Source organism: Coregonus clupeaformis, chromosome 25 (genome assembly GCF_020615455.1).
Source record: "Coregonus clupeaformis isolate EN_2021a chromosome 25, ASM2061545v1, whole genome shotgun sequence".
In the NCBI taxonomy this organism is placed as follows: domain Eukaryota; kingdom Metazoa; phylum Chordata; class Actinopteri; order Salmoniformes; family Salmonidae; genus Coregonus; species Coregonus clupeaformis.
Genome location: NC_059216.1, coordinates 8562796 through 8587118, shown reverse-complemented (window position 1 = coordinate 8587118; position 24323 = coordinate 8562796). Strand labels below are relative to the sequence as shown.

Below are 24323 nucleotides of genomic sequence, written 5' to 3'. Positions count from 1 at the left end.
GCTCAGACGAACAGTTATTGTGCTGACGTTGCTTCTAGAGGCAGTTTGGAACTTGGTAGTGAGTGTTGCAACCGAGGACAGACGAATTTACCACGCTATGCGCTTTAGCACTCAGTGGTCCCGTTCTGTGAGCTTGTGTGGCCTACCACTTGGCGGCTGAGCCATTGTTGCTTCTAGACGTTTCCACTTCACAATAACAGCACTTACAGTTGACTGGGGCAGCTCTAGCAGGGCAGAAATTTTACAAACTGAATTGTTGGAAAGGTGGCATCCTATGACGGTGCCACATTGAAAGTCACTGAGCTCTTCAGTAAGGCAATTCTTGTCTATGGAGATTGCATGGCTGTGTGCTCAATTTTATACACCTGTCAGTAACGGGTGAGACTGAAATTGCCGAATCAACTAATTTGAAGGGGTGTCCACATACTTTTGTATATATAGTGTAGCTAACTGGTCATGCTCATATTCTAACCATAGCTTATACAATACAACCACACACAAGACCATAACCTTGAACTAAAGTTATTTCTAAACGAATGCCATTATGTAATAAACTCATTCATTCAAGTTAATGACCATGCCAAACCTCAATGAAGAAGCCTTTATGGTCAAAGTCTGCACTAATATAATGGGTTTTCTTGCCGCAGAAAGGTTAGTTTAGACAGAGTTCTCTAAAGACGCAACACACAGAAAATTACATGTTCAAACCATGGTGTGTTTGCACAGTGTGGCATATCTGACAAAGTTTGAATCTCCCTCCAGGCTGAGCTGTCTGCCTGGGCTGACTGTCTGACCCGATGCTGAGAGCCCAGCTAGGAGGTTGAGCCCCCTCTGTGACGGCAGCAGTCTGGAATGGGCTGCTTCAAAAGGCAACAGGGCTTCCATGACTTTAATGAATTATCACTGCTAACTGGCCCTGTGAAGAGTGACACTGGGAAAAAACAGAGAGAGAAGGGTCAAGTCTTTTATCTCAGAATTGCTCCATCCTGCATGAGCGTGTGCACGTGTGTGAGCGAGAGAAAGAGACAGAAGAAAGACGAGAGAGAAGGAGAGAGATCCCTGCTACAAATCATAAATCAATAATAACTCACCTACTGTCCTCTCAGTTAGGGCCTCCAGCAGCTGTTACTATTTCCTTTCCACCTGCCTCCACCCCACAATGCCCTGCAAATTAACGTCCCTCCGATCAGGTTCTGCGTCTCTGCAGCCTGGAGAAGAAACATCAACGGGCCTCTCTGAACTACAGCCCTGTCCAAAGGAAGAAAACAAATCAGGTGCCTGTCAGTCTCTCCTCTGTCAATCAACACAGAAGGGCAATATACTGTATGTATTTTCAATTCATGAATTTATGCGCATACTGACATTCCCAGGCAACTTGTCTTCCTCTTTTGGACATCAAGATGATTCCATTGCATTCTATTCATCTGACGTTGATGTTGATGTTGTCACTGGTAATTATTAGAGTAATAATACATTTGAAAGTTAAGTCATCTCCAGATGTTTCTCATCTTTGATGTCTGATTCATAGACCATTCTACAGCTCAAATCAGTCAAAATGCCTGAGGCAGTTTTGAAATTACAACTGCTTTAATACATAAGCTAATAACAACGCCGTCTCTCAACTTTACTCAACCTTGCTACACATTTTACTTTGACTTACTGAAAAGTCTGAAATCGGTCCAATAAACTTTTCTTGGTAAAGAAGAAAAAAGCTTTGAAATAGGCACGGATCATCTTAATGAAAGAGTAAAGGTAGTTGTTAAAAATACAAATCTTTTTACACGTTTCTCCCTGATATTCCTGTTCGAACAGTGTGATGACTCTCAGAGGACCTCCGCTGCTGAGGCTTCTCTTCCAATCACCATAAAAGAAAAATATACAGCCAACTCCTTTCACGTCTCTCTCCAAACAAAGTCAAAACAGTCTGCCATGGCTGTGGGCCTTCTCATGTATCTCACATGTATCTGGATGTTATCATCATCATCACATTGGGTGGCTGACACTTTTAAACAGGAAGAGGCTCCTGCACTGACCAGCAGCACTAACACAGTTAGCAGAGAGGATGGTGGGACCTGGTAATAACTAAGGGACCAACAGCATCATAATGTGTTGAGAGATGGAGAGAAGCATAGAAACACTCCACCTTTGCCCTCATACAATAAACAGGAATTAGCTCAGCACTGAGAGGACAGTGGAAATCAAGGACTTTCATGAACCGGTTAATTTTCTAGTGAAATACTTCCAAGCAGTGAGATTATACACATGCTAACTTACCTTGCATGCACCCTCAAAATATATTACATAAGCTGTCAAGCTGAAACATTTCTGAACTAACCTATACGTGCAGACACAAATAGCTGGACTCAAATCAGCCTTACCACACATCATAGCCTCATATAGATTGAGTGGTGGTGGCATGGAGGCAGTATAGTTACCTAATAGTATTCAGTCAATCTTCCAGTCGTGTTGAACAGAGCCTCGCCCTGTTCTCTGTTACCGCACCACCAGGGTGGTCCCATGGATCTGCAGGCTGTTGAGAAGGCTTGGCAGAGGATATCACCATGCCAGGGCCAGACAGACAGGAACACACTTCACTGACTCAGCAGTTTTCAGCAGGTGTACTCTCCCTGGTCCCTCTGTCCAGCCCCACCCACCTTGTCCCTCCACCCCACCTATCCTCCACATCAGCCCTCCTCTGTCTCTCAGCAGAGGCACGTCCCTCTGTTTCCCCTGCGTAGCTCCAGCCCTGCTCAGTGCCAGCCCAGACACATGCACCACTGTCCTGGCCGAGCTAAATGCAAGGCTGAGCAGCTTCCTTATTTGGCAAATTTCTACGTCCTGTCTTTAGTGCTCCTTTCAAACCCCTGTAAAAAAAAATATATATTCCTCTCCTGCCTACGCTGTGTGCGATTGCTCTAGCAACAAAACGTGATTGGGAGGGGGCATCATAGTACAGTACCATTACTGACTGACCCACACAAAGAGGTGCCACTGATAGTGGGCTTATGATACATGTGGTGATACATGTGGTCACCAGATGTTGCTGTTGTTGTGGTTGTTCAGTTGTTGACATATTTATCCATTTAAAACCTCCTCTGCTCTAGTTGGGGGAAAGCAGGGGAAAATCATATGAATACATTCTCCACAGACTAGATAAACTTTGTGATTACAGTTCTCATAGAGACACTTGGTGCTGCACGTGCTCACTCCTCTCTCTGGCACAGAGGCTCCCACTACCATACCACAGCTCCTTGACATGGAGAGACTCATCCACAGACCGCAACACAACCACTGTGGTGTGTCTGTCTACAGTGGAGAACAAGGCTCAGCCTCTCAATGAGGAACAGGGGTTAAAAATAATCCAGGCAGAGCATGCTCGATTACGAGAGACAGAGAATTGATATCTCGCTAATTTGCAGATTGCACTAAATCTAACTTAAACCAACACTACTTTGAATTTCCATAAAATAAGGTTCCCGGTCATGACAAAGTTCATTGTCATCAACTGTTACAGCAGAATCCCATTCCAGGGATTTACTAAGGGAAGTAAAACAAATATACTGTAAATTAAGCCCTGTGTGTCACCAGGGGAACTGCAACAGAAGCAGGAAATGTACAACAGTGTCAAGAATGCTGTAGGTGGGTGTAGTGGTGGAATCAAGCGCAGGACACCGAAGTATAGTCCAAAAGACTTTAGTGCAATTTCCAACAAGGAAAATCGAACAAACTTGCCCGAAGGCGAAACTACGCACGAAGGCGACAAAACAAAAGGCGCACTAAACATGTGCGTAAACGCTCCAACACAGTGGAGTAAAGCTCAACCGAGCGAATAAGCAATATACAAGCACAACACACGACAGAATTAAATCAATCACACACAACACTAGACAAACACAACGAGAAACTTATAGGACACTAATTACACTAAACGAGAACAGGTGTCACAACAAACAGACAAAAGCAAACGAACATGAAACATACAACGGTGGCAGCTAGTATTCCGGAGACAACGAACGCCGAAGCCTGCCCGAACAAGGAAGAGAGGCAGCCTCGGCCGAAACCGTGACAGTACCCCCCCTTGACGCGCGGCTCCAGACGTGCGCCGACTCCGGCCTCGGGGACGACCAGGAGGACGCGGAGCAGGGTGCGTCGGGTGCCCACGATGGAATTCCTTCAGGAGAGACGGGTCCAAAATGTCTCTCCTCGGCACCCAGCACCGTTCCTCCGGACCGTACCCCTCCCACTCCACTAGATATTGGAGACCCCCATCCGACGTCTCGAATCCAAGATGGACCTCACGGAGTACGCCGGTGCCCCCTCGATGTCCAATGGGGGCGGAGGAGTCTCCCTGATCTCACTTTCTTGGAGTGGGCCAGCTACCACCGGCCTGAGAAGGGACACATGGAACGAGGTGTTAATACTTTTATATTCAACAGGTAGTTGTAATTTGTAACACACCTCGTTCAACCTTCTCAGGACTTTAAATGGCCCTACAAACCGCCGACCCAGTTTCCGACAGGGCAGGCGGAGGGGCAGGTTTCTGGTAGAGAGCCAGACTCGATCACCAGGTGCGTACACCGGTCCCTCACTGCGGTGGAGATCGGCGCTCGCCTTATGACGTCGGAGGGCCCGCTGCAGGTGGACGTGTGCAGCGTTCCATGTCTCCTCTGAGCGCCGCGCCCACTCATCCACCGCAGGAGCCTCGATCTGGCTCTGCTGCCAAGGTGCCAGAACCGGCTGGTAACCTAACACACATTGGAAAGGGGTTAGGTTAGTGGAGGAATGGCGTAGGGAATTCTGGGCCATCTCGGCCCAGGGAACGTACCTTGCCCACTCCTCCGGCCGGTCCTGGCAGTATGTTCTAAGAAACCTACCCACATCCTGGTTCACGCGTTCCACCTGCCCATTACTCTCCGGGTGGTAACCCGAGGTGAGGCTCACCGAGACCCCCAACCGCTCCATAAAGGCTCTCCAGACCCTGGAGGTAAATTGGGGACCTCGATCAGACACAATATCCTCGGGTACCCCGTAGTGCCGGAACACATGGGTGAATAGTGCTTCGGCAGTTTGCAGGGCGGTAGGAAGGCCCGGCATGGGGAGCAAACGACAGGCCTTAGAAAACCGGTCCACAACGACCAGTATAGTGGTATTCCCCTGTGAAGGAGGAAGGTCAGTAAGGAAATCCACCGAGAGGTGAGACCATGGTCGTTGTGGAACGGGCAGGGGTAGTAACTTACCCCTAGGCAGATGTCTAGGCGCCTTACACTGGGCGCACACCGAGCAGGAGGAAACATAAACCCTCACATCCCTTGCCAACGTGGGCCACCAGTACTTGGCACTAAGACAGTGCACTGTCCGGCCGATACCAGGGTGTCCAGAGGAGGGTGACGTGTGAGCCCAATAGATCAATCGATCCCGAACCTCGAGCGGAACGTACTTCCGACCCTCCGGGCATTGCGGTGGACTAGGGTCGGTGCGTAACGCCCGCTCGAGCTCAGCATCGACCTCCCACACTACCGGTGCCACCAGACACGACTCCGGCAGTATGGGAGTGGGCTCCACGGACCTCTCCTCCGTGTCATACCGCCGAGACAGTGCATCTGCCTTACCGTTCTGTGACCCAGGGATGTACGTGATCTTAAATGTAAACCGGGTCAAAAACATATTCCATCTTGCCTGGCGAGGGTTCAGCCTCCTCGCTGCCCGGATGTACTCCAGGTTACGGTGGTCCGTCAAAATGAGGAAAGGGTGTTGAGCCCCCTCAAGCCAGTGCCTCCACACCTTTAGGGCCTGTACCACGGCTAACAGCTCCCTGTCCCCTACGTCATAGTTTCGCTCCGCCGGACTGAGCTTCTTGGAATAAAAAGCACAGGGGCGGAGTTTAGGTGGCGCGCCTGACCGTTGTGAAAGCACGGCTCCTATACCGGCCTCAGACACGTCCACCTCTACCTGAAATGGCAAAGAGGGATCCGGATGCGCCAGCACCGGGGCCGAGGTAAACAGGTCCTTCAGCCTCCCAAACGCCCTGTCCGCCTCGGCAGACCACTGCAGACGCACCGGACCCCCCTTCAAAAGAGACGTGATGGGAGCTGCCACCTGTCCAAAACCCCGGATAAACCTCCGGTAGTAATTCGCAAACCCCCAAAAACTGCTGCACCTCCTTCACAGTGGTTGGTGTTTGCCAATTACGCACGGCTGACACCCGGTCTACCTCCATCTTCACCCCTGACGCAGACAACTGATACCCCAAAAAGGAGACCGACTCCTGGAAAAACAGACACTTCTCTGCCTTAACATACAGGTCGTGCTCCACCAGCCTCCGCAACACTCTGCGCACCAGGGCCACATGCTCGACACGGGTAGGCGAGTACACGAGAATGTCATCTATGTACACAACCACCCCCTGTCCCTGCATGTCCCTGAAGATCTCATCCACGAATGATTGGAAAACTGACGGAGCGTTCATCAACCCGTATGGCATGACAAGATACTCGTAATGGCCCGAGGTGGTACTAAAGGCTGTCTTCCATTCATCGCCCTCCCTGATGCGCACCAAGTTGTACGCGCTCCTGAGATCTAATTTAGTGAAGAAACGCGCCCCATGCAATGACTCAGTCATGGTCGCAATCAGCGGGAGTGGATAACTGTACTTCACCGTGATCTGATTGAGACCACGGTAATCGATGCACGGGCGTAAACCACCATCCTTTTTCTTCACAAAAAAGAAACTCGAGGACGCAGGGGAAGTGGAAGGCCGTATGTATCCTTGTCTCAGAGATTCGTCTATGTAAGTCTCCATAGCTTTCTTCTCCTCCTGAGACAGAGGATACACATGGCTCCGTGGGAGCGCAGCTCCTGCCTGGAGGTCTATCGCACAATCTCCCTGCCTATGGGGCGGCAACTGCGTCGCCCTCGACTTACTAAACGCAATAGCCAAATCCCCATACTCAGGGGGAACGTGTAATGCGGGCACCTGGTTTGGACTCTCCACCGAGGTAGCCCCCTACGGAAACGCCCAAACATCGACCCACACACTGGGCAGACCACTCCATCAGAGCCCTCTCCTGCCACGAAATAGATGGGTTATGGGTACTCAACCAGGGCATGCCCAGCACCACCGGATACGCAGGCGAGTCGATCAGAAATAGCTGAATCATCTCCTGATGACCCCCCTGCACACACATCCTAAGTGGCGCAGTGACCTCCCTGATCAAGCCCGCACCCAACGGACGGCTATCTAGGGCATGAACGGGGAAAGGGACATCAACAGGGAGAAGGGGAATCCCTAAGGCTAAACAAAACTTCTTATCAACAAAATTCCCAGCCGCGCCTGAATCTACCAGCGCCTTATGCTGGGAATGAGGTGCTACCTGTGGAAAACGCACAGGTATACAGAAATGTGCAACAGAGAGCTCTGGGTGAGTGGGGCGCCTACACACCTGGAAGGAATCCCCAGTGCGGGACCTGTCGTCCTCTCCCCTAGGAGGCCATCCCCAGCACCTAGCCGCGGTGTGTCCTCCCCGACCACAGTTGGTGCAGGAGATGGACCCCCTCGTAAGCCGACCCCTCCTCTCTCTAGCGCCAGCGCCCCCGAGCTCCATGGGGCACGGCTCGGAGGCGCTGGAGGGTGAAATGGACGGACCCCCCTCGGAACGTCCGCGGGTAGCTAGCAGGTTATCCAGCCTGATGGACATGTCGACCAACTGGTCGAACGAGAGGCTGGTGTCCCTACAGGCCAGCTCCCGACGGACGTCCTCGCGTAGACTACATCTGTAGTGATCGATGAGAGCCCGCTCATTCCACCCTGCATCCACCGCTAGAGTACGGAATTCTAGGGCGAACTGCTGGGCACTCCTCTTCCCCTGCCGGAGGAAGACCAGACGCTCCCCCGCCGCTTTCCCCTCCGGGGGATGGTCAAACACCGCCCTGAAGCGGCGGGAGAACTCGTCGTAGGTGATGGTGTCCGCGTCGATCCTCCTCCACTCCGCGTTGGCCCATTCCAACGCCTTCCCAGAAAGGCAGGAGATCAGGGCGGACACGCTCTCATGTCCCGAGGGCGCCGGGTGCACGGTGGCCAGGTACAGCTCCACCTGGAGAAGGAATCCCTGACACCCGGCCGCGGTCCCATCGTAGGCCCTCGGGAGCGAGAGTCGAACTCCTCTGGGTTCCGGAGCAGGAATGGGCTGACTGGCCGATGGTGCTGGCAGAGAGGATGGCGGTGGAGGAGTCCCCCAGCCTCGGATGGTGGTGATCACCTCCTGCAGTGCGGACCCCATCTGCAGGATCTGGTCACTCTGTTCACGGACCTTGTCCTCCAGCGTCGCCTGGGCTGCTGCGGCTCCTGCTGATTCCATTCTTGATGGTGTGTGATTCTGTCAAGAATGCTGTAGGTGGGTGTAGTGGTGGAATCAAGCGCAGGACACCGAAGTATAGTCCAAAAGACTTTAGTGCAATTTCCAACAAGGAAAATCGAACAAACTTGCCCGAAGGCGAAACTACGCACGAAGGCGACAAAACAAAAGGCGCACTAAACATGTGCGTAAACGCTCCAACACAGTGGAGTAAAGCTCAACCGAGCGAATAAGCAATATACAAGCACAACACACAACAGAAATAAATCAATCACACACAACACTAGACAAACACAACGAGAAACTTATAGGACACTAATTACACTAAACGAGAACAGGTGTCACAACAAACAGACAAAAGCAAACGAACATGAAACATACAACGGTGGCAGCTAGTATTCCGGAGACAACGAACGCCGAAGCCTGCCCGAACAAGGAAGAGAGGCAGCCTCGGCCGAAACCGTGACAAACAGCTATACTATATAGCTATATAGCACCACTTTGTACTGTACTCTCCCTGCAGATCCAAGACCGGATACATCCACTCTCTCATACAGTATTTGTGTTAAGTCTGAACAAAGCTCTTTGAAGAGTAGCAGTGCTCCGACCTGGCTGGGTTCAGGTCCTCCTGAGTGGCCTGGTTCACTCTGTAAGCCTGCAGTCAGTTGCTGCGGTTGGAATGGGGGCTTGTGCCAAACCCATTCCTGGGCACTGCCAGCCAGACCTTGGTGCATGTCGAGGCCCTCAGAAATGTAAACATCCACTCAGGCCCCAAAGGCTTGTGATACCAGCAGGCAGAAAGGCTCTCATTGTGCAAATTGAATTCATGACATTGACTTTGACTGTGACCTTGAACTTAAGCATAGCCCTCCCATGGCCAAGGTCCCCGCCATTCGCACACACACCAGGAGAACATGTCTTAAACTGTACCATGTCCTGCTGCATGGGTGAAGATGTATATGAAGTGTTTTAACATGTGTTTGCCGTATAGGGGACAATTTGACATGGACATATTTATGTGACCAGGAGAAAACACTGTGCCGTTCCGCGTTGTTTGTTTTACATACTTTTACACAGTTCCTGTTCCCAAAGACTAGGTGGACTCCACTTTACAACCCATTCATACCTGATATGGCGGTGGTGGGGGACCCTGTATGCGGGGGAGAGAGAGACAATTGAGGACGTCTAACAATTGAGGACTGGGCTTCAGAGAGCCAGGCAGTGCAGAGGAAATATGAGGAGTGTAAATGTCTGCCGACACACAGAAAAGAATACGGCTGCACATCCCAGCAGGACCACCAACCCCATGAATCAAGGTGGCCTACTCCAACACAATATATAACACAGACAGCAACAGAGTGGGGAGCATTCCATCTAACACCAAACATCTTTCCAAGTCCATTGCTAGTTTTTTATATTTTGGATGAAAGAGGATGAAAGATTCTGTACATGTCTGACCTCAGCCTGCACTATGTAAGGTCTCGGCTAACCCGTGTTGGCTGTTTTTTAACGAGGACGTAGGCTACATTTTAGAGAGAACATCTGTGTGTGGCCTGTTCACGGCCCCTCTCTTTCCCTATTTGGCATTAACATTTAAACACCATAAATATCTCACATTCTGTAGACACTGTAGTGACTTCACCTCCCGTGGATTAGTATGAGAAATCTCTGTATTTAAAGCATTCACAGCCACTTGCATCACCTATAGTCTATCGTACTGTATGTATGCAAGTTGTGGTGGTGAAACTGAGGGTATGGAGATCTCTCACCCTGGTACATAGCTCCTGCTAGGTCAGCGAGAGCAGCAGGAATGGTCTCTGCTCCAGGCCTTGTTCAGATTGGAGTCGTTCAGAGCGTCCCAACAAGGGTGATAAGTTCCAGGTCTCAGCGCATACAAGAGAAAGGAAGTAATGAGTAAGAGAGAGATAGAGAGAGAGTGAGGAAGAGCGAAAGAAAGAGAGAGAAGGAGAGAAAGAGAAAGGGAGGGAGACAAAGCCTTTAATCAGCAGCATCCCACGCACACATTCCTCCCCCAGTGATCTGCCAGAGCGCCGTCATCACCTGGCCGCCCATCTCCCCCAGGGTCATCGTCATTTCCCCCACAATCCCCCGCAACGCCACTGTCGCCGCCACACTGTCACCATATCATAAAGCCCCACACAGCTGGCCCTGGCAGCGGTGCAGCAGGAGACCTGGAGGGGACGGAACTGGTGGTGATAAATATCTACTAAAGTAATTTCGTCAATCCATCACTTTGTCAGAGCTGTTGTAACTGGCCAGCCGCTGTGTTCCGCTCCGTGCTGAGAGCATTTGGTCTCATTTTGAGGACGACGCTCCATGTGGCTGACGTTTTCCAGGGTTTGGACCCAGGCCTAAGGATCTGGTCGCACGTAACATGAAGTCAGTCCTCCATGGTGCCTGCGAGGAGAGGAGGATGGAGGCCCATGGAGAAGTCTAGCCAAGGCTGCTCCTGGAGAGCGCCTGCCTCTCCTATCCTTTAACACTGATTGAGACTGGCCCCTCAATCAGCACGGATGATAAATACCTACAGCCAATCGAGTTGCCAGTTAATCAGCGCCGTCCAATCAGGTAATCAGTAGCCCATGTTGGAATGGGGAGCAGAAGGCCCTGAGGCTGTCCAGCAGGAGGAAACATCAGTCATGTTCTTCAGACATTAAGACTGCCGGGCCACACTTCTACTCTCTGTCCCACACAGCACTATACTGTCTGTGCACAATTATCCTATAATGGGCTAGCAGACAAACAGATAGACTTCCCCTCAGGAATAGAATGGTTAAGTCGGGAGAGGAAATGGAGCTCAACCCTTTCAAGGCAATCCAATGGTTTGAGCTAACCACCCACAACTGCTCTTGTTTAGGCCATTGCCTAAGAATTGGAACATTGTCAGAAAATGATGTCCCAAAGGATTCCTATTGATAAAAATGATTCTGTGAATTCATTGTATTCATCATAGATTATCTTCACACAATATTGCTCATGGAAGGGGGTTAACAAATCAACAAACAAACAAATATGGTACAATATCTCAATGGCGGGCCAGAGGCAGCCATCTTGATTTGTGGTCCTTATGTATCGAGCATTCCTGCAGGGAATTTGAAAGGGGTCATTATGCAAATACCCAGGTGCATGCCAAGACTGAACCCCTGTTTCCGAGTGCTTCAAGATGCCTTGGCCTAGCCCTGATAGGGTTTACACAACAATGGTGGGAGGCAGGCAGTTTGTGAGCATGAGGATGTAGTGTGGAGGGCCAGGGGTTCTGCATGTTTGGAGTACTCCCCATTCCTACAACAAAACCATTAAATGCTAGGCTTGGCTCTACACTGGATATATGTAGTCCATGCACAGTGATGGTTGTCTTAACCTGCCATTTTACAGCCACAAGTTTACATTGAAGCCTTTTTTTGGCACCAGTTATCACTTCTGTATACTCAAGTATCACATTCCAGTGCACAGTAGAACACTCAATTGGTTGACTTCATTAAGTCTTTAACTGATGGGAAACCAGTCTTATTGAATGAGGCGTATTTATTTCTAAACAGTAATGAGGTGTGAGTAGGCTGGTTCGCTGAAGTGTTTCAACTCACTAGATAAATAAATCAGACATCTGTAATCTGGAACATTTATCATTGGACTCTCTAACTCTTCCTGACTGTGCAGGACTGGAGATATCAGGACAAGCGTGGTGGCCAGTTGAAGTGAGGAAAGCCCCTCATCAGTTACTGTTAGTGGGATCTGTCTCTAGCGTTAGCGCTAAGCTTGTCAACCGTGCTGACTGGAGTCTTGCCATACCGTTGCGGCTTTGCTTCTCATGTAGAAATACTGCCCCCTTGTGTCTGAGAGAACATCGCATTCTGCTGGAATCATGTGATTCATGTTTTTTTTCTCCTTTATTTTATCAGGGAGTTGTACTGAGACCAAGGTCTCTTTTACAGATGAGCCCTGAATTACAGAAATTACAGAAATACACATATAGAAATACAAGAAAACACAGTCATATATTTGTATAATTTAGCAGACGCTCTTATCCAGAGCAATTAGGATTAAGTGCCTTGCTCAAGGGTACATCGGCAGATTTCTCACCTAGTCAGCTCTGGGATTCAATCCAGCGACCTTTCGGTTACTGGCCCAACGCTCTTAACCGCTAGGCTACCTGGCGCCCTAAAAAACAAACACATTCATCATCAATAATAAGGTCCTCAATCAGTTTTCTGAATTGTCCTAGTCTAGAAGCACCAACACATAACATTTAAGAACATTTTGAAGTATGTTCCACAAATACAAAGCAAAAATACATAAAATGACTAAAGTGATGAGATGGCATACTACTTTAAAGGCCTACAGGCCAAGGCAATGATGAAAGAAAGTGTGTCCATCGTTACGAAGGTAATTTTGTTATGCACTAGCTAAACATAACATGCAAGTCACACAAATGACAGGCAGAATAAATACATCAATAGTAGGAGGGAAGTGAAAGCAGTCTGGTAGCAATCTAGAAGCTCCAGTCCAGATGAAGAGCAGGCCTCCAGATATTCCCAGCATGTTGCAGTCAGGCAGCATCTGGTTATGCTCTTCATGTAATCTTAATGAAATGCTAATGCAACATGAGGCCTTCCCATTTCTGCACCTGGAGACTGGCCTGTCACTGTACCACAGCAGATGGGATAATTGAGGCCAGGCTATGGTGAGGCTGCCGAATGGACGCTCCTCTCCTCTCCATTCCTTTGATTGTGTCCAAGGACAGACCGCTGGGATGTCACATAAAATAGAGATCATCCTGGAAGGAGCAAGACCTTGTCGGTCTGTGGGAATCATCTTTCGTTTTGGGCTGTGGAGAGGATGGTTGGTGTGTCCGGGCTGCAGTGAAAGGGCACATGCTGTATCCACTAGCCAGCCAGGCTGCTGCATTCATTACGGTCACGTAGTTCCACCACACTCTTCTCAGTCAGCAGTCAGAGAGCTGGGGCCTGGGCCTAGTCCGGATTCTCATACTCACAGCATCAGTCACACTCCCCATCAGTGAGGGTCAAACCCAGGGCTCTCCTCAAAGTTTGGAGTCACTTGTCAGGGGGCCATGGACTGGTCCAGGACCCTGACTTCTTTTTGAACGGTAATAATGAATCAATTCAATGCTTTGATCACTAAATTACACCCCAAAATTGTTCAAATCAAATGTTCTGTTTCAGCATAATTTCCTCCTTCATTTTTTATTAATGGTATTTGCAATGAAGGTGAACATTATTTTACCAATGTAACTAAGCATACTTGATTTTTTGCCGTACCATAATGGAATAAATTAATTGCTTGCTTATGGTGGTGCAATGTGTCGGATGATGGAATGCCAAAGCTCTCTGTTGTTCATGACAGCTAGTAGGTCCTCTGTTCTGAGACCAGTGTCTCTGAAGATGTTGTCCATGTAGGTTTCATGGGGTCTTCTGCTTGTGGCCAGCTCAGAATCCTTGAAACAGTCCAGCAAATCTCAGCCTCCTTAAACAAAGACAAATTGACACAAGATGTAATAATTTCCATCACTTTTTAATCCCATTAACAACAAAGGGACTGCAGAGCAGGAACCCTGACATTCATCAGTGATGGCCAACAGTTTTGTCATTTATTTTACACACCTCCAAGCTATAAACAACTATTTCACAATATTTACATAGATACAAATCCAAAACCAAACCACAATAACCACTGAGATTTCCCAATCACTCGAACTAGAACCCTAAACACTGAGAGCAGGACCTGCTTATGAGAGTGAAACACTTTCTAAACAATTAACTTTAAAATCACAGCCGCTGTTTCTTTTCACATCTTCATAACATGTCTTTATCTGAACTGCATTTCAACTATTTACACTTTTGTAATTGCACATGGTTTGTATAAGAATATTTAATATCTTGATTCCTATAGTACAACGCAATGCTACTTCTGTCAAGTCTTGTGTCTGACTTGTGCCTCCATAAGGATAGCAGCTAGCTACCATTTTAGTTGACTAGGTCATCTACCTAGTCTAACATTTCCATACCCATAGACTTCCAGCCATTGCGCTAACGCTAGTTAGCATTGGCTCGCAAAACTACATATAACTTCCTTCATACTGGAGACAGAGACATAAAAATGGTATCCACGAGTTCATCTGACTCCGGGGGAGTAGATAAAGGGCCTCATTGCCAAAATCCAGAAGTATCCCTTTAAGACTTTGCCCTAGGCAAATCCTAGTGGAGGATGAAAGCTCACTATGTCTCAAATGAGAAATTCTGAGTGACTGGGAGGTATGTGCAGTAAACCCCAGCAGCAATAACAAAAACCCAGCACCCTTAAGAGGTTCCCAATAAGGTACAAGTTATTCTGTTAGTCCGAGGAGCTTGGTTAGTGATAAGTGTGTATCCTGTTCAACAAGAGTGAGGTGATGTTCAATTAAGTGGAAAATCTCTTAGTGGCTGCGTCACATTGAAACTGCAAATGCTAGGAGAGTTGAATAACAATAATGTAACCCGCCGTGGGTTTGCATTTGTGGTACGTTGTGAGGCTGATGATTCAGGTGAATACAAAGAATACAATAATATTGCATAAGAATGTGTCTGCTTTAGGCTACTGTGCTATGTTCTAGATGTTGGCTTTACTAAATAGCCTGTACATAATGTGGTTAGCTGCACACCACAATATGCTGCATCTTGTCAAATGTACAAATGTTCGCTGCAGAGATAAAATGACCATAGAAGATTAATACATGCAGTTCAGAACATAAAACAATATTTCCCACCATCCTGTAGGCTCATGGTTTGATCATTAGATACGTCTGGAAATAAATATGTAGAAATTAGTCAATAGAAATAAGTCAACACAGGTAAGAAATATTCATCTTGTGTATCCTGTCTCAGTATCCCTTACTCAGGTGGCTTATCTACCGAGTTGTAGGAGTCAGAGACAGCACACTATGGGTAGTAGCTAGAGAGGAGGCAGCTGAGATCACACAATCATGGACAGGGACACACACACACACACACACACAGGGGATGCATAGATGAGATTGGAGATCCGGAGGTAAACCCATACAAGGCAGTGCATGAAAACCAACAGTCAAGAGCACAAGACATGACAGATATCAAGATAACCTTGAGTTCCGGTCTCTTCACATGTTAACATCCAATTGATACTCACATCTCAAACTTCCACTGCAAAAACGACCAAACGTAATATTATAGTAATATCACTGTTGTTATACTTTTGCTAGTCTAGGCTTCTTTTAACTACACAGTTCTCCAGATTAAGTCAGAGGCAAAGTGCTTGAATAAGGCAGGTTTTAAAACAAAAACTATTACGGCTCAAGACAAATAACATTGTCATCAACAGTATGGGTGAAAACAACACAAATCAGTCCATAAGTTAAAACAGACACACTGACATGGGGAAGTAATTTGTTTGTTCCTTTGAAAACCCATGTATTTGTACATTGAAGTCAATTGTTGATGTGAAACGGTAATAACAAAAAATAAATGAATCAGCTCCCACCAACAAAAACATGTGACCTCAAAGATCTATCAAGTCCCTTCTGTTTGAAAATATATCTGAACTGTTGCCATAACATGACAACCTATTAACATGTACACATATTGAAATTAAAGAGTGATATAATATATACTGTATATACATTTGACATTTTAATCATTTAGCAGAGCGACTTAAAGTAGTGAGTACATACATTTTCATACTTTTCGTACTATATACACACACATCCTTCCCTGATCAGTTAAGGCCAAAGTGCTATGGGGTGCGCAGCTTCTCCACACTTTGTGTAGGATGCTTTTGCATTTAAATGTTCCTCCGATGTTTTCCACAAAAAAGAAATCAGAAAACCAATACAACACCAAGCTCATTAGGCTCTTTAACTAGCTCTATATTCTGTCTCAAACATATCAATTAAGCAACTCTAACATCTAGAATAAAACTACCAAGCCTTTTTAAACACTAGGTCATTTTCTTCATTAGAAAAGCAAACGATGTACAGTATATACACATAGTGCAGACACCTGAGGACTTCCCAGAGCCTTCTGGGACATCCTGTGGACTTCCTTTAATGCTCTCTACCACTGAAAGAGGATCATGGGTAGTCCGTGTGAGTCGAGGAGGGATGTCCATTGTCCAAAGCGGAATGAGAGGGTAACGGGCATACCAGGGGCCTGGTTGGCGCTGGTGTCGTTGGTACCGCCCCTGCTGTATAAGCAGTCTGGGGTCTGGGGGTGAGCTCCAGGGAGAGGGCCACTCAGAGCATGCCAAAGCCCTCACTGCCCTCACTGATGGCCAGCTTCAGCATCTTGTGCAGCTCTTCATAGGAATCATAGGTGGGGAGGCACAGCTGGTTAAAACTAGAGAGAGAATAATTCACAGATAGTCAGTCATTTGACAGTTGTGTATGTGTGTATTTACAAGATGTGTAGTGTGTCTGTGCATTACTCAAGTAAATAACTGAAACTGACTGTACAGCACATGTATATGAATGTGTAAGAGTGCATGTGTATATATATATATATATATACACAGTGGGGAGAACAAGTATTTGATACACTGCCGATTTTGCAGGTTTTCCTACTTACAAAGCATGTAGAGGTCTGTAATTTTTATCATAGGTACACTTCAACTGTGAGAGACGGAATCTAAAACAAAAATCCAGAAAATCACATTGTATGATTTTTAAGTAATTAATTTGCATTTTATTGCATGACATAAGTATTTGATACATCAGAAAAGCAGAACTTTAATATTTGGTACAGAAACCTTTGTTTGCAATTACAGAGATCATATGTTTCCTGTAGGTCTTGACCAGGTTTGCACACACTGCAGCAGGGATTTTGGCCCACTCCTCCATACAGACCTTCTCCAGATCCTTCAGGTTTCGGGGCTGTCACTGGGCAATACGGACTTTCAGCTCCCTCCAAAGATTTTCTATTGGGTTCAGGTCTGGAGACTGGCTAGGCCACTCCAGGACCTTGAGATGCTTCTTACGGAGCCACTCCTTAGTTGCCCTGGCTGTGTGTTTCGGGTCTTTGTCATGCTGGAAGACCCAGCCACGACCCATCTTCAATGCTCTTACTGAGGGAAGGAGGTTGTTGGCCAAGATCTCGCGATACATGGCCCCATCCATCCTCCCCTCAATACGGTGCAGTCGTCCTGTCCCCTTTGCAGAAAAGCATCCCCAAAGAATGATGTTTCGACCTCCATGCTTCACGGTTAGGATGGTGTTCTTGGGGTTGTACTCATCCTTCTTCTTCCTCCAAACACGGCAAGTGGAGTTTAGACCAAAAAGCTATATTTTTGTCTCATCAGACCACATGACCTTCTCCCATTCCTCCTCTGGATCATCCAGATGGTCATTGGCAAACTTCAGACGGGCCTGGACATGCGCTGGCTTGAGCAGGGGGACCTTGCGTGCGCTGCAGGATTTTAATCCATGACGGCGTAGTGTGTTACTAATGGTTTTCTTTGAGACTGTGGTCCCAGCTCTCTTCAGGTCATTGACCAGGTCCTGCCGTGTAGTTCTGGGCTGATCCCTCACCTTCCTCATGATCATTGATGCCCCACGAGGTGAGATCTTGCATGGAGCCCCAGACCGAGGGTGATTGACCGTCATCTTGAACTTCTTCCATTTTCTAAAAATTGCGCCAACAGTTGTTGCCTTCTCACCAAGCTGCTTGCCTATTGTCCTGTAGCCCATCCCAGCCTTGTGCAGGTCTACAATTGTATCCCTGATGTCCTTACACAGCTCTCTGGTCTTGGCCATTGTGGAGAGGTTGGAGTCTGTTTGATTGAGTGTGTGGACAGGTGTCTTTTATACAGGTAACGAGTTCAAACAGGTGCAGTTAATACAGGTAATGAGTGGAGAACAGGAGGGCTTCTTAAAGAAAAACTAACAGGTCTGTGAGAGCCGGAATTCTTACTGGTTGGTAGGTGATCAAATACTTATGTCTTGCAATAAAATGCAAATTAATTACTTAAAAATCATACAATGTGATTTTCTGGATTTTTGTTTTAGATTCCATCTCTCACAGTTGAAGTGTACCTATGATAGAAATTACAGACCTCTACATGCTTTGTAAGTAGGAAAACCTGCAAAATCGGCAGTGTATCAAATTCTTGTTCTCCCCACTGTGTGTATATATATATATACCGTCATCTTGACGGTATATATGTGTGTATATATATATATACATACACACACACACACACACGGTACATGTCTGAGTGTGTGTGTGTGTGTTTGTGAGGGTGCGTGCATGCCCGTCCACTCACCAGGTGTGTGCAGTGGGCAGGGTGCTGTGTGTGGGAGCAGCGATGATCTGGAATGAGGGGCAGAGGGTGTTGAAGCCCCCAGGGGGCAGCTGGGAGGAGCCTGTGGTGAACTGCAGCAGACGAGCCAACTCCTCCTGGGTGAAGCTAGACACCACGGCCCAGAACCACTTCATCACCTAGCACAACACAACACAGTCAGCACAGGGCTCAACACTAACACATTTAACACATCTCCATCCATATAATACTGTAGCAAAGCAGTATCTTTCACCATCTACTATGGCTCAGACCAGGTGATGTCACACACCTTCTCTCTGAAGTGCCACAACCCTCCTACGATCACAGCATGGGCCTTGAAGTCCTGGACATTGATGTCCCCCGTACCACACATCAACAGCTGGGGACAGACAGACATTTAGACATTACAGGGCCATAGGACTAAGATTTAGAACGTATGACAAGGGATGTAAGCTTGGAACGTATGATAAGGGATGTAATTAGCGACTAAATCAGTTGTGAGTTTTATTCAACATACCTCCAGCTCATTCTCATCAAATATGGCCAGGAGGTTCTCTGGAACAAGTTCATTCAAACCTGCAATTCACAAAACAGTTAATTGCCAAAAGCTTGGTTGCTTATCCCTTCATAGAGATTCCAGATTAGACACAGGGGTGAATGTGAAATGACCCTATACTATATCAGTGTTTTATCCCTACCTTTGAGAAAGTGCTCCACCTCGTCTCGCACCTGACTGGCGAGCCTGTACTGGGCCAGCAGGTTCAGATAATGCATCTTGTTCTCATTGTTGACAGCAATCTGAGCACCTCCAGATATCAGCTCCACCACCTGCAGAGTGACAGAGTAACAGAGCTCAGGACATGACTGACAACGCACCCACATACAGACCCTACACTGCCTTTCTATGAGTACTAAGCAGTCTGCCAAGGAAATCATTATTCTGTTTAGTTAGTGCTTTCTTTTTTCTGTGAGATGACATGGTGGATAAGGGAAGTCATGTCAAACAGAAAGGTTCCCTTGTCACCTTCTCCAGCTGTCCTGACTTGTACTTCTCCTCGGCAAACACCAGGTCCATTTCACTGACATCATTGTTTAGGATGAAGCAGACTTTCGTTTTGTAGAACTCCTGATCATCTGTCTCAAAGTACTGCCGTGGAAAATGAAATGCAAACACAGGAAAATGGATTTTAAATAAACATGTCATTCTATCTCGGCGAATCAATAAGGATGACTTAACCACTTAAAGCGGCAGGGTGAACTCTTAATGTGTTCTAGAAACACCACGATATACAACTCATACGCTATGAAATAAACAGATCGCCTTTCCAACCAGCCGAAGCATCGAGGTAAACATTGGAAGAGAGTTCCATCACTAGGTCCTCAGAGGATGTGGGACTGAGGCGGAGGGCGTACCTTGTAGTTCATCCTGAGTCCGATGAGCTGGGCCAGGAAGGAGCGGGTGAAGCGAGCGCGGACCAGCTGCTTGTAGGCCCCGCCCAGGGCTGACTCGTACAGGCACTTCCCCACCACGCGGCCCGCAAACTCATACATCTTCAGACGCAGATGGACCGGCCGCTCCGCGTTGGGGTGGACCTGAGAAGATACGACGGACAGACACAGTCCCTCAATATCCTACTGGCTAACCCCAGCACTAGGTCACTGAATACTGGCCCTAGCCGTATTGTGTTAGTTGTGCTGGTGAGTAGGGAGGTCTTACCAGGCCCTGGTTGTCATCACTGAAGCGAGTAAACAGCTGATTGGTGGTATCAAACAGGGTCTTACAGATGAGCTCAAACCACTCCCTTCGCGGCCCTCCCCAGTCCAGAGCTAGGGACCAACGCAACACACATACTTAGTCATTCAACAGCCCTCCCCACACACAACACCAGTTGACTGCCTTGTCATCTGCTGTATGTTGAGTGTTGATCTTACCTTCCTCATCCTGGAACACCACCTCAAAGTTCTTACTCCAGTCCGACGCGGAGAAGTTCCGGGTGGATTTCAGAGACTGAGGAGAGACAGACATTTTAAAACGTTGTCATTTTAACACTCATTATCACCATACGAGTCTGCAGTAGCAATTCTTAATCTCACTGTGGCTCGGAGAATAGTTGCACGGTGGGTTCACTCACAGAGTCCAGGATGCAGTGGCGTGTGATCTTCAGGCAGGTCTTGGTGCGAGGTCTCTTGGAGTGGATGTGTCTGAGCTCCCTCTGGAAGAAGCTCACCTTGTCCTGGAACGTCTCCGAGCCACCTGTCAACAGCATACAAACCATCCAATCTCAATGCTTCTACAGAGGCCAAAAAATTATTTTAACCAGGTACACCCCAGGGTTACTGAATTGTAAAAGGAGGGATACCAACCGATATTCTTGTGCAGGAAACGGATGAAGGTGGCGGCCATGATGTTTCTGTCTTTACAGCTCAGCTCCACTGGCGGCTGGATCCCATCATCCACCACAAGAGTCAAGTACTTGTGAATGGGGTCAGGGCCATAGTATGTGAACTGGAGGGGCAGAAAGATGACGGTGAACACACAAGCTCATTAAACCTACTGCTAAAGGTCAGACAGTATTATGTGGACATCACACAGTGTTTCACAGCAGGGCTGCTTGTCCTACCTTTGTCCCTGGGCAAACTCGAAAGGTGAAAAGGCGCCATGGAATAATTTTCAGGTAAAACTCCTTCACGGACAGTTGCTGTGTAGCAGAAAAGTAAATTGTCTAGTCAATGACAGAAGTCTGCAACACACCCAGCTGTAGAGCATGTGGTATGTCTAGTCAAAAACGTCCTTTCTATCCCCTCTTCACCCACCTTTGGCGATATGTAGCAGTAGACCTTTTTTGGTTTCTTGACCTTCTCCGGCTGGCCCTCTACAGGGGAGTCATGCTCGTCCTCCTCGTCCCCCATGGAGGGCCGTCTCTGAGGGGCCATCAGAGCCGAGGCTGGGAGCTGCCACGAGGAGTTACTGTAGTTACTGTAGTTCCCTGTGCCATACAGGTACGCCTCAAAGTAGATGCTGATCCCTGTGGTGGACACGTTCTTCTCCACACAGTTCTTCTCATTCTCTGTGGGGGAGGTGGAAGGGTAGCAATTGAAACAAAGGAGGGATATGAGAACTCTACAACCACAACTTTTACTACACCAAGACGAAAGTCTAGACTCTACATATATTACATTGTGGAGTATCTCATTTTGAGTATGATAGGCTGAAAATACATGTAGCAAGTTGGTGAAATACCATTTGATCCACTATCCTATCACTCTCTCTTCCTTCACCTGGGCTTGTGTAATCGTACCCTAAAATAGGACCCTTACTCACCACTGAGAACAATGATGTCAAACTCCCCGTTGCTGAGGGGCAGGTCGGTATAGGAGATGCATACCCGGAAACAGCCCTTCTTCCTCAGGGTGATCTTCAGCAGTACCTGGCACAGCTGCTTGTTGGACGACACTGACTTACTGTAGTACTCCTCCAGACTGTCGTCATCCACCGTGCCCAGCTGAGAGGAAGAAGACACAAAATGGATTCCCATTGTCCACTTTCACAGTCTAAAATCAGGAAGCAAATGAATTTATGCTGTTGTATGAGTGTTGTGTCGTGTCGTGATGTTGGGTTCTTACCGAGTGGACGTGGATGCTGTAGTTGACTTCGTCTATTAGTGAGGTGGAGTTACTGGTGGGGTTGCCATACTCGTCCCGAGGCTCGATCTGCAGGGTATGCTGCTGGCCATATACTAAGACCAGGGTGGAGAAGTGGTAGGCTATCTTTGTTTTGGACGGGTCCACTCTCCCTGAAATGGACACAGAACATGTGGGGAAGAGATGAGCATTGAGGGGATGTTTCAAATTAAAGTATGTAGTATTTGCCAGTAAAATACATACAATGGCCCTGAGAAAACAGAGAAAAACAGCTCTCCTTCATTTACACAAAGGTTAAAGTTGCTTCCATGTTAAGGGACCGTTTTCAACACTTATCAAGGCTAATTGAGCAAAGCTGTTGTAAGGTTCTGTATTTGTTTTCTTAGTTCACCTTGTGTTCTTGTACGTAGCCCTGTTTCTTTGTGTTCTTGAACGTAGCCCTGTCTTTCATTTTTGTTCATTAATTTCACCTGTGTTTGTTACTCACCTGGTCTCATTAGCTCCTTATTTAGTTCAGTTCTTTCTGTTTGTGCCTTGTGAGGTATTGTTCGTTTTGACGCTACTAAGCCTTTTCCTAGCTCGTTTGTGAGAACCAGTTTTAGCCTTCAGTCCTAGTTTTGTTTCACCTGCCTGTTTGCCTACCTGTGTATGACCATTGCCTGCCTGTGACCACGATTCCTGCCTTCTGCGAAGGCGTAATAAACAACTGCCGCGCTCTGCGCGTGAATCTACACCTTTTTCTCCCTGAGTATTCATTACAGCTGTAGAGCATAATACAAATAATTCCAAACATTGTAATAAACAATCCGATTTTAAAAAATATTGATATTGCCTTATTATCATGTTATGAGGACAAGCAATGGAAAGAACATTGGAAGTAACATTAGCATTATAATTCAGTGGTATCAACATTTCTGGTCTGGGTGGCCATTATTCATTCTTACTAGGCAACGTCAAAGTTCTGTTCTTTATCATAAGCAAAAACACAATTATCAATATCAATTACTTAAACGTCCTCATGTCACCCATGCTTCGCATTTATCTTACAAATATAGCACAGTCCTGTCCTGAGATGGGTTAGTTACACAGTCCAAAAGGTCATGACCTTACCTGGCTTGAATATCTTGTAGTAAGGGCTATAGGCCACGTTGAGTCCTCCCAGTTTGACAGCTACCTCATAGCGTCCGGCCTTGCGGACAGTGAAGGCCACTTTGACCACATTGGACTCTGGCTCCTGCAGAACCTCCTGGGTGATGGGGATGTCTAGGGCCAGCTCTATGTGGTTGATGTTGACCCTTAACCCCACAGGCCGGTGGGCAGGGAAGGGCTGGCCGTTCTTATAGAAGAGCTGGGGTAGAAAGTCAGAGCAAACCATGACAAACCATGACAGGATCTCTAGCACCACAATTTGTGCCAGAACACCATCGTGCCAACAGTCTATTCTCACCTTGATATTGAATATTGCATTGTTGGGAGAAAAGCTAGCAAGTAAGCATTTCACTGTACTATTTGACACCTGCTGTGTCCCGTCCACGTGACAAATAAACTTTGAAACTTGAAACTTCATTGTGTGCTTTATGGCCCCAATAGAAACCCAACCGACAAGACAAATAACAGAATTACTGATTAAAATCCGCAGAAACAAAAAAAAGTGTATCCCTCATACACATTCTCTTTAAAGGCCCAGTGCAATCAAAAACGTGATTTTCCTGTGTTTTAAATATATTTTCTACACTATAAGGTTGGAATAATACTGTGAAATTGTGAAAATTATGATAATGTCCTTTTAGTGTAAGAGCTGTTTGAAAAGACCGCCTGAAATTGTTTTGGTGGGATGGAGTTTTTGCCAATTAGTTAATAGACACATAAGAAAAGAGAGTTCTAACCCCCCCTTGGAGTTTCACAAAGAAGTAAACATATCGCATGACTGAAACTTAAAGGAAAACTCCACCCCAAAACTATATTTTGGTATTTGTTTCATAAGTCCATTGTTGACATAGTCCC

General features: G+C 47.1%; 1 protein-coding gene across 6 annotated transcripts in view; it reads right to left on the bottom strand.

The window, feature by feature from the left end:
* Positions 1–15659: 15659 nt before the first annotated feature.
* LOC121539271 (apoptosis-resistant E3 ubiquitin protein ligase 1) overlaps positions 15660–24323 on the bottom strand; it is a 35670-nt gene continuing 27006 nt past the window's right edge. For all 6 annotated transcript variants that reach the window (XM_041847637.1, XM_041847634.1, XM_041847639.1 and 3 more), the window contains 16 exons: positions 23430–23667; positions 22302–22471; positions 22000–22180; positions 21492–21745; positions 21299–21376; positions 21042–21183; positions 20810–20931; positions 20610–20685; positions 20395–20504; positions 20091–20270; positions 19702–19824; positions 19376–19505; positions 19195–19253; positions 18967–19056; positions 18660–18835; positions 15660–16738 (listed from right to left, as the gene is read on the bottom strand). In XM_041847637.1, the coding sequence (XP_041703571.1) occupies positions 16636–16738; positions 18660–18835; positions 18967–19056; positions 19195–19253; positions 19376–19505; positions 19702–19824; positions 20091–20270; positions 20395–20504; positions 20610–20685; positions 20810–20931; positions 21042–21183; positions 21299–21376; positions 21492–21745; positions 22000–22180; positions 22302–22471; positions 23430–23667 (2232 nt within the window). In that variant the 3' untranslated portion in view covers positions 15660–16635. The remainder of the gene's footprint in view (positions 16739–18659; positions 18836–18966; positions 19057–19194; positions 19254–19375; positions 19506–19701; positions 19825–20090; positions 20271–20394; positions 20505–20609; positions 20686–20809; positions 20932–21041; positions 21184–21298; positions 21377–21491; positions 21746–21999; positions 22181–22301; positions 22472–23429; positions 23668–24323) is intronic.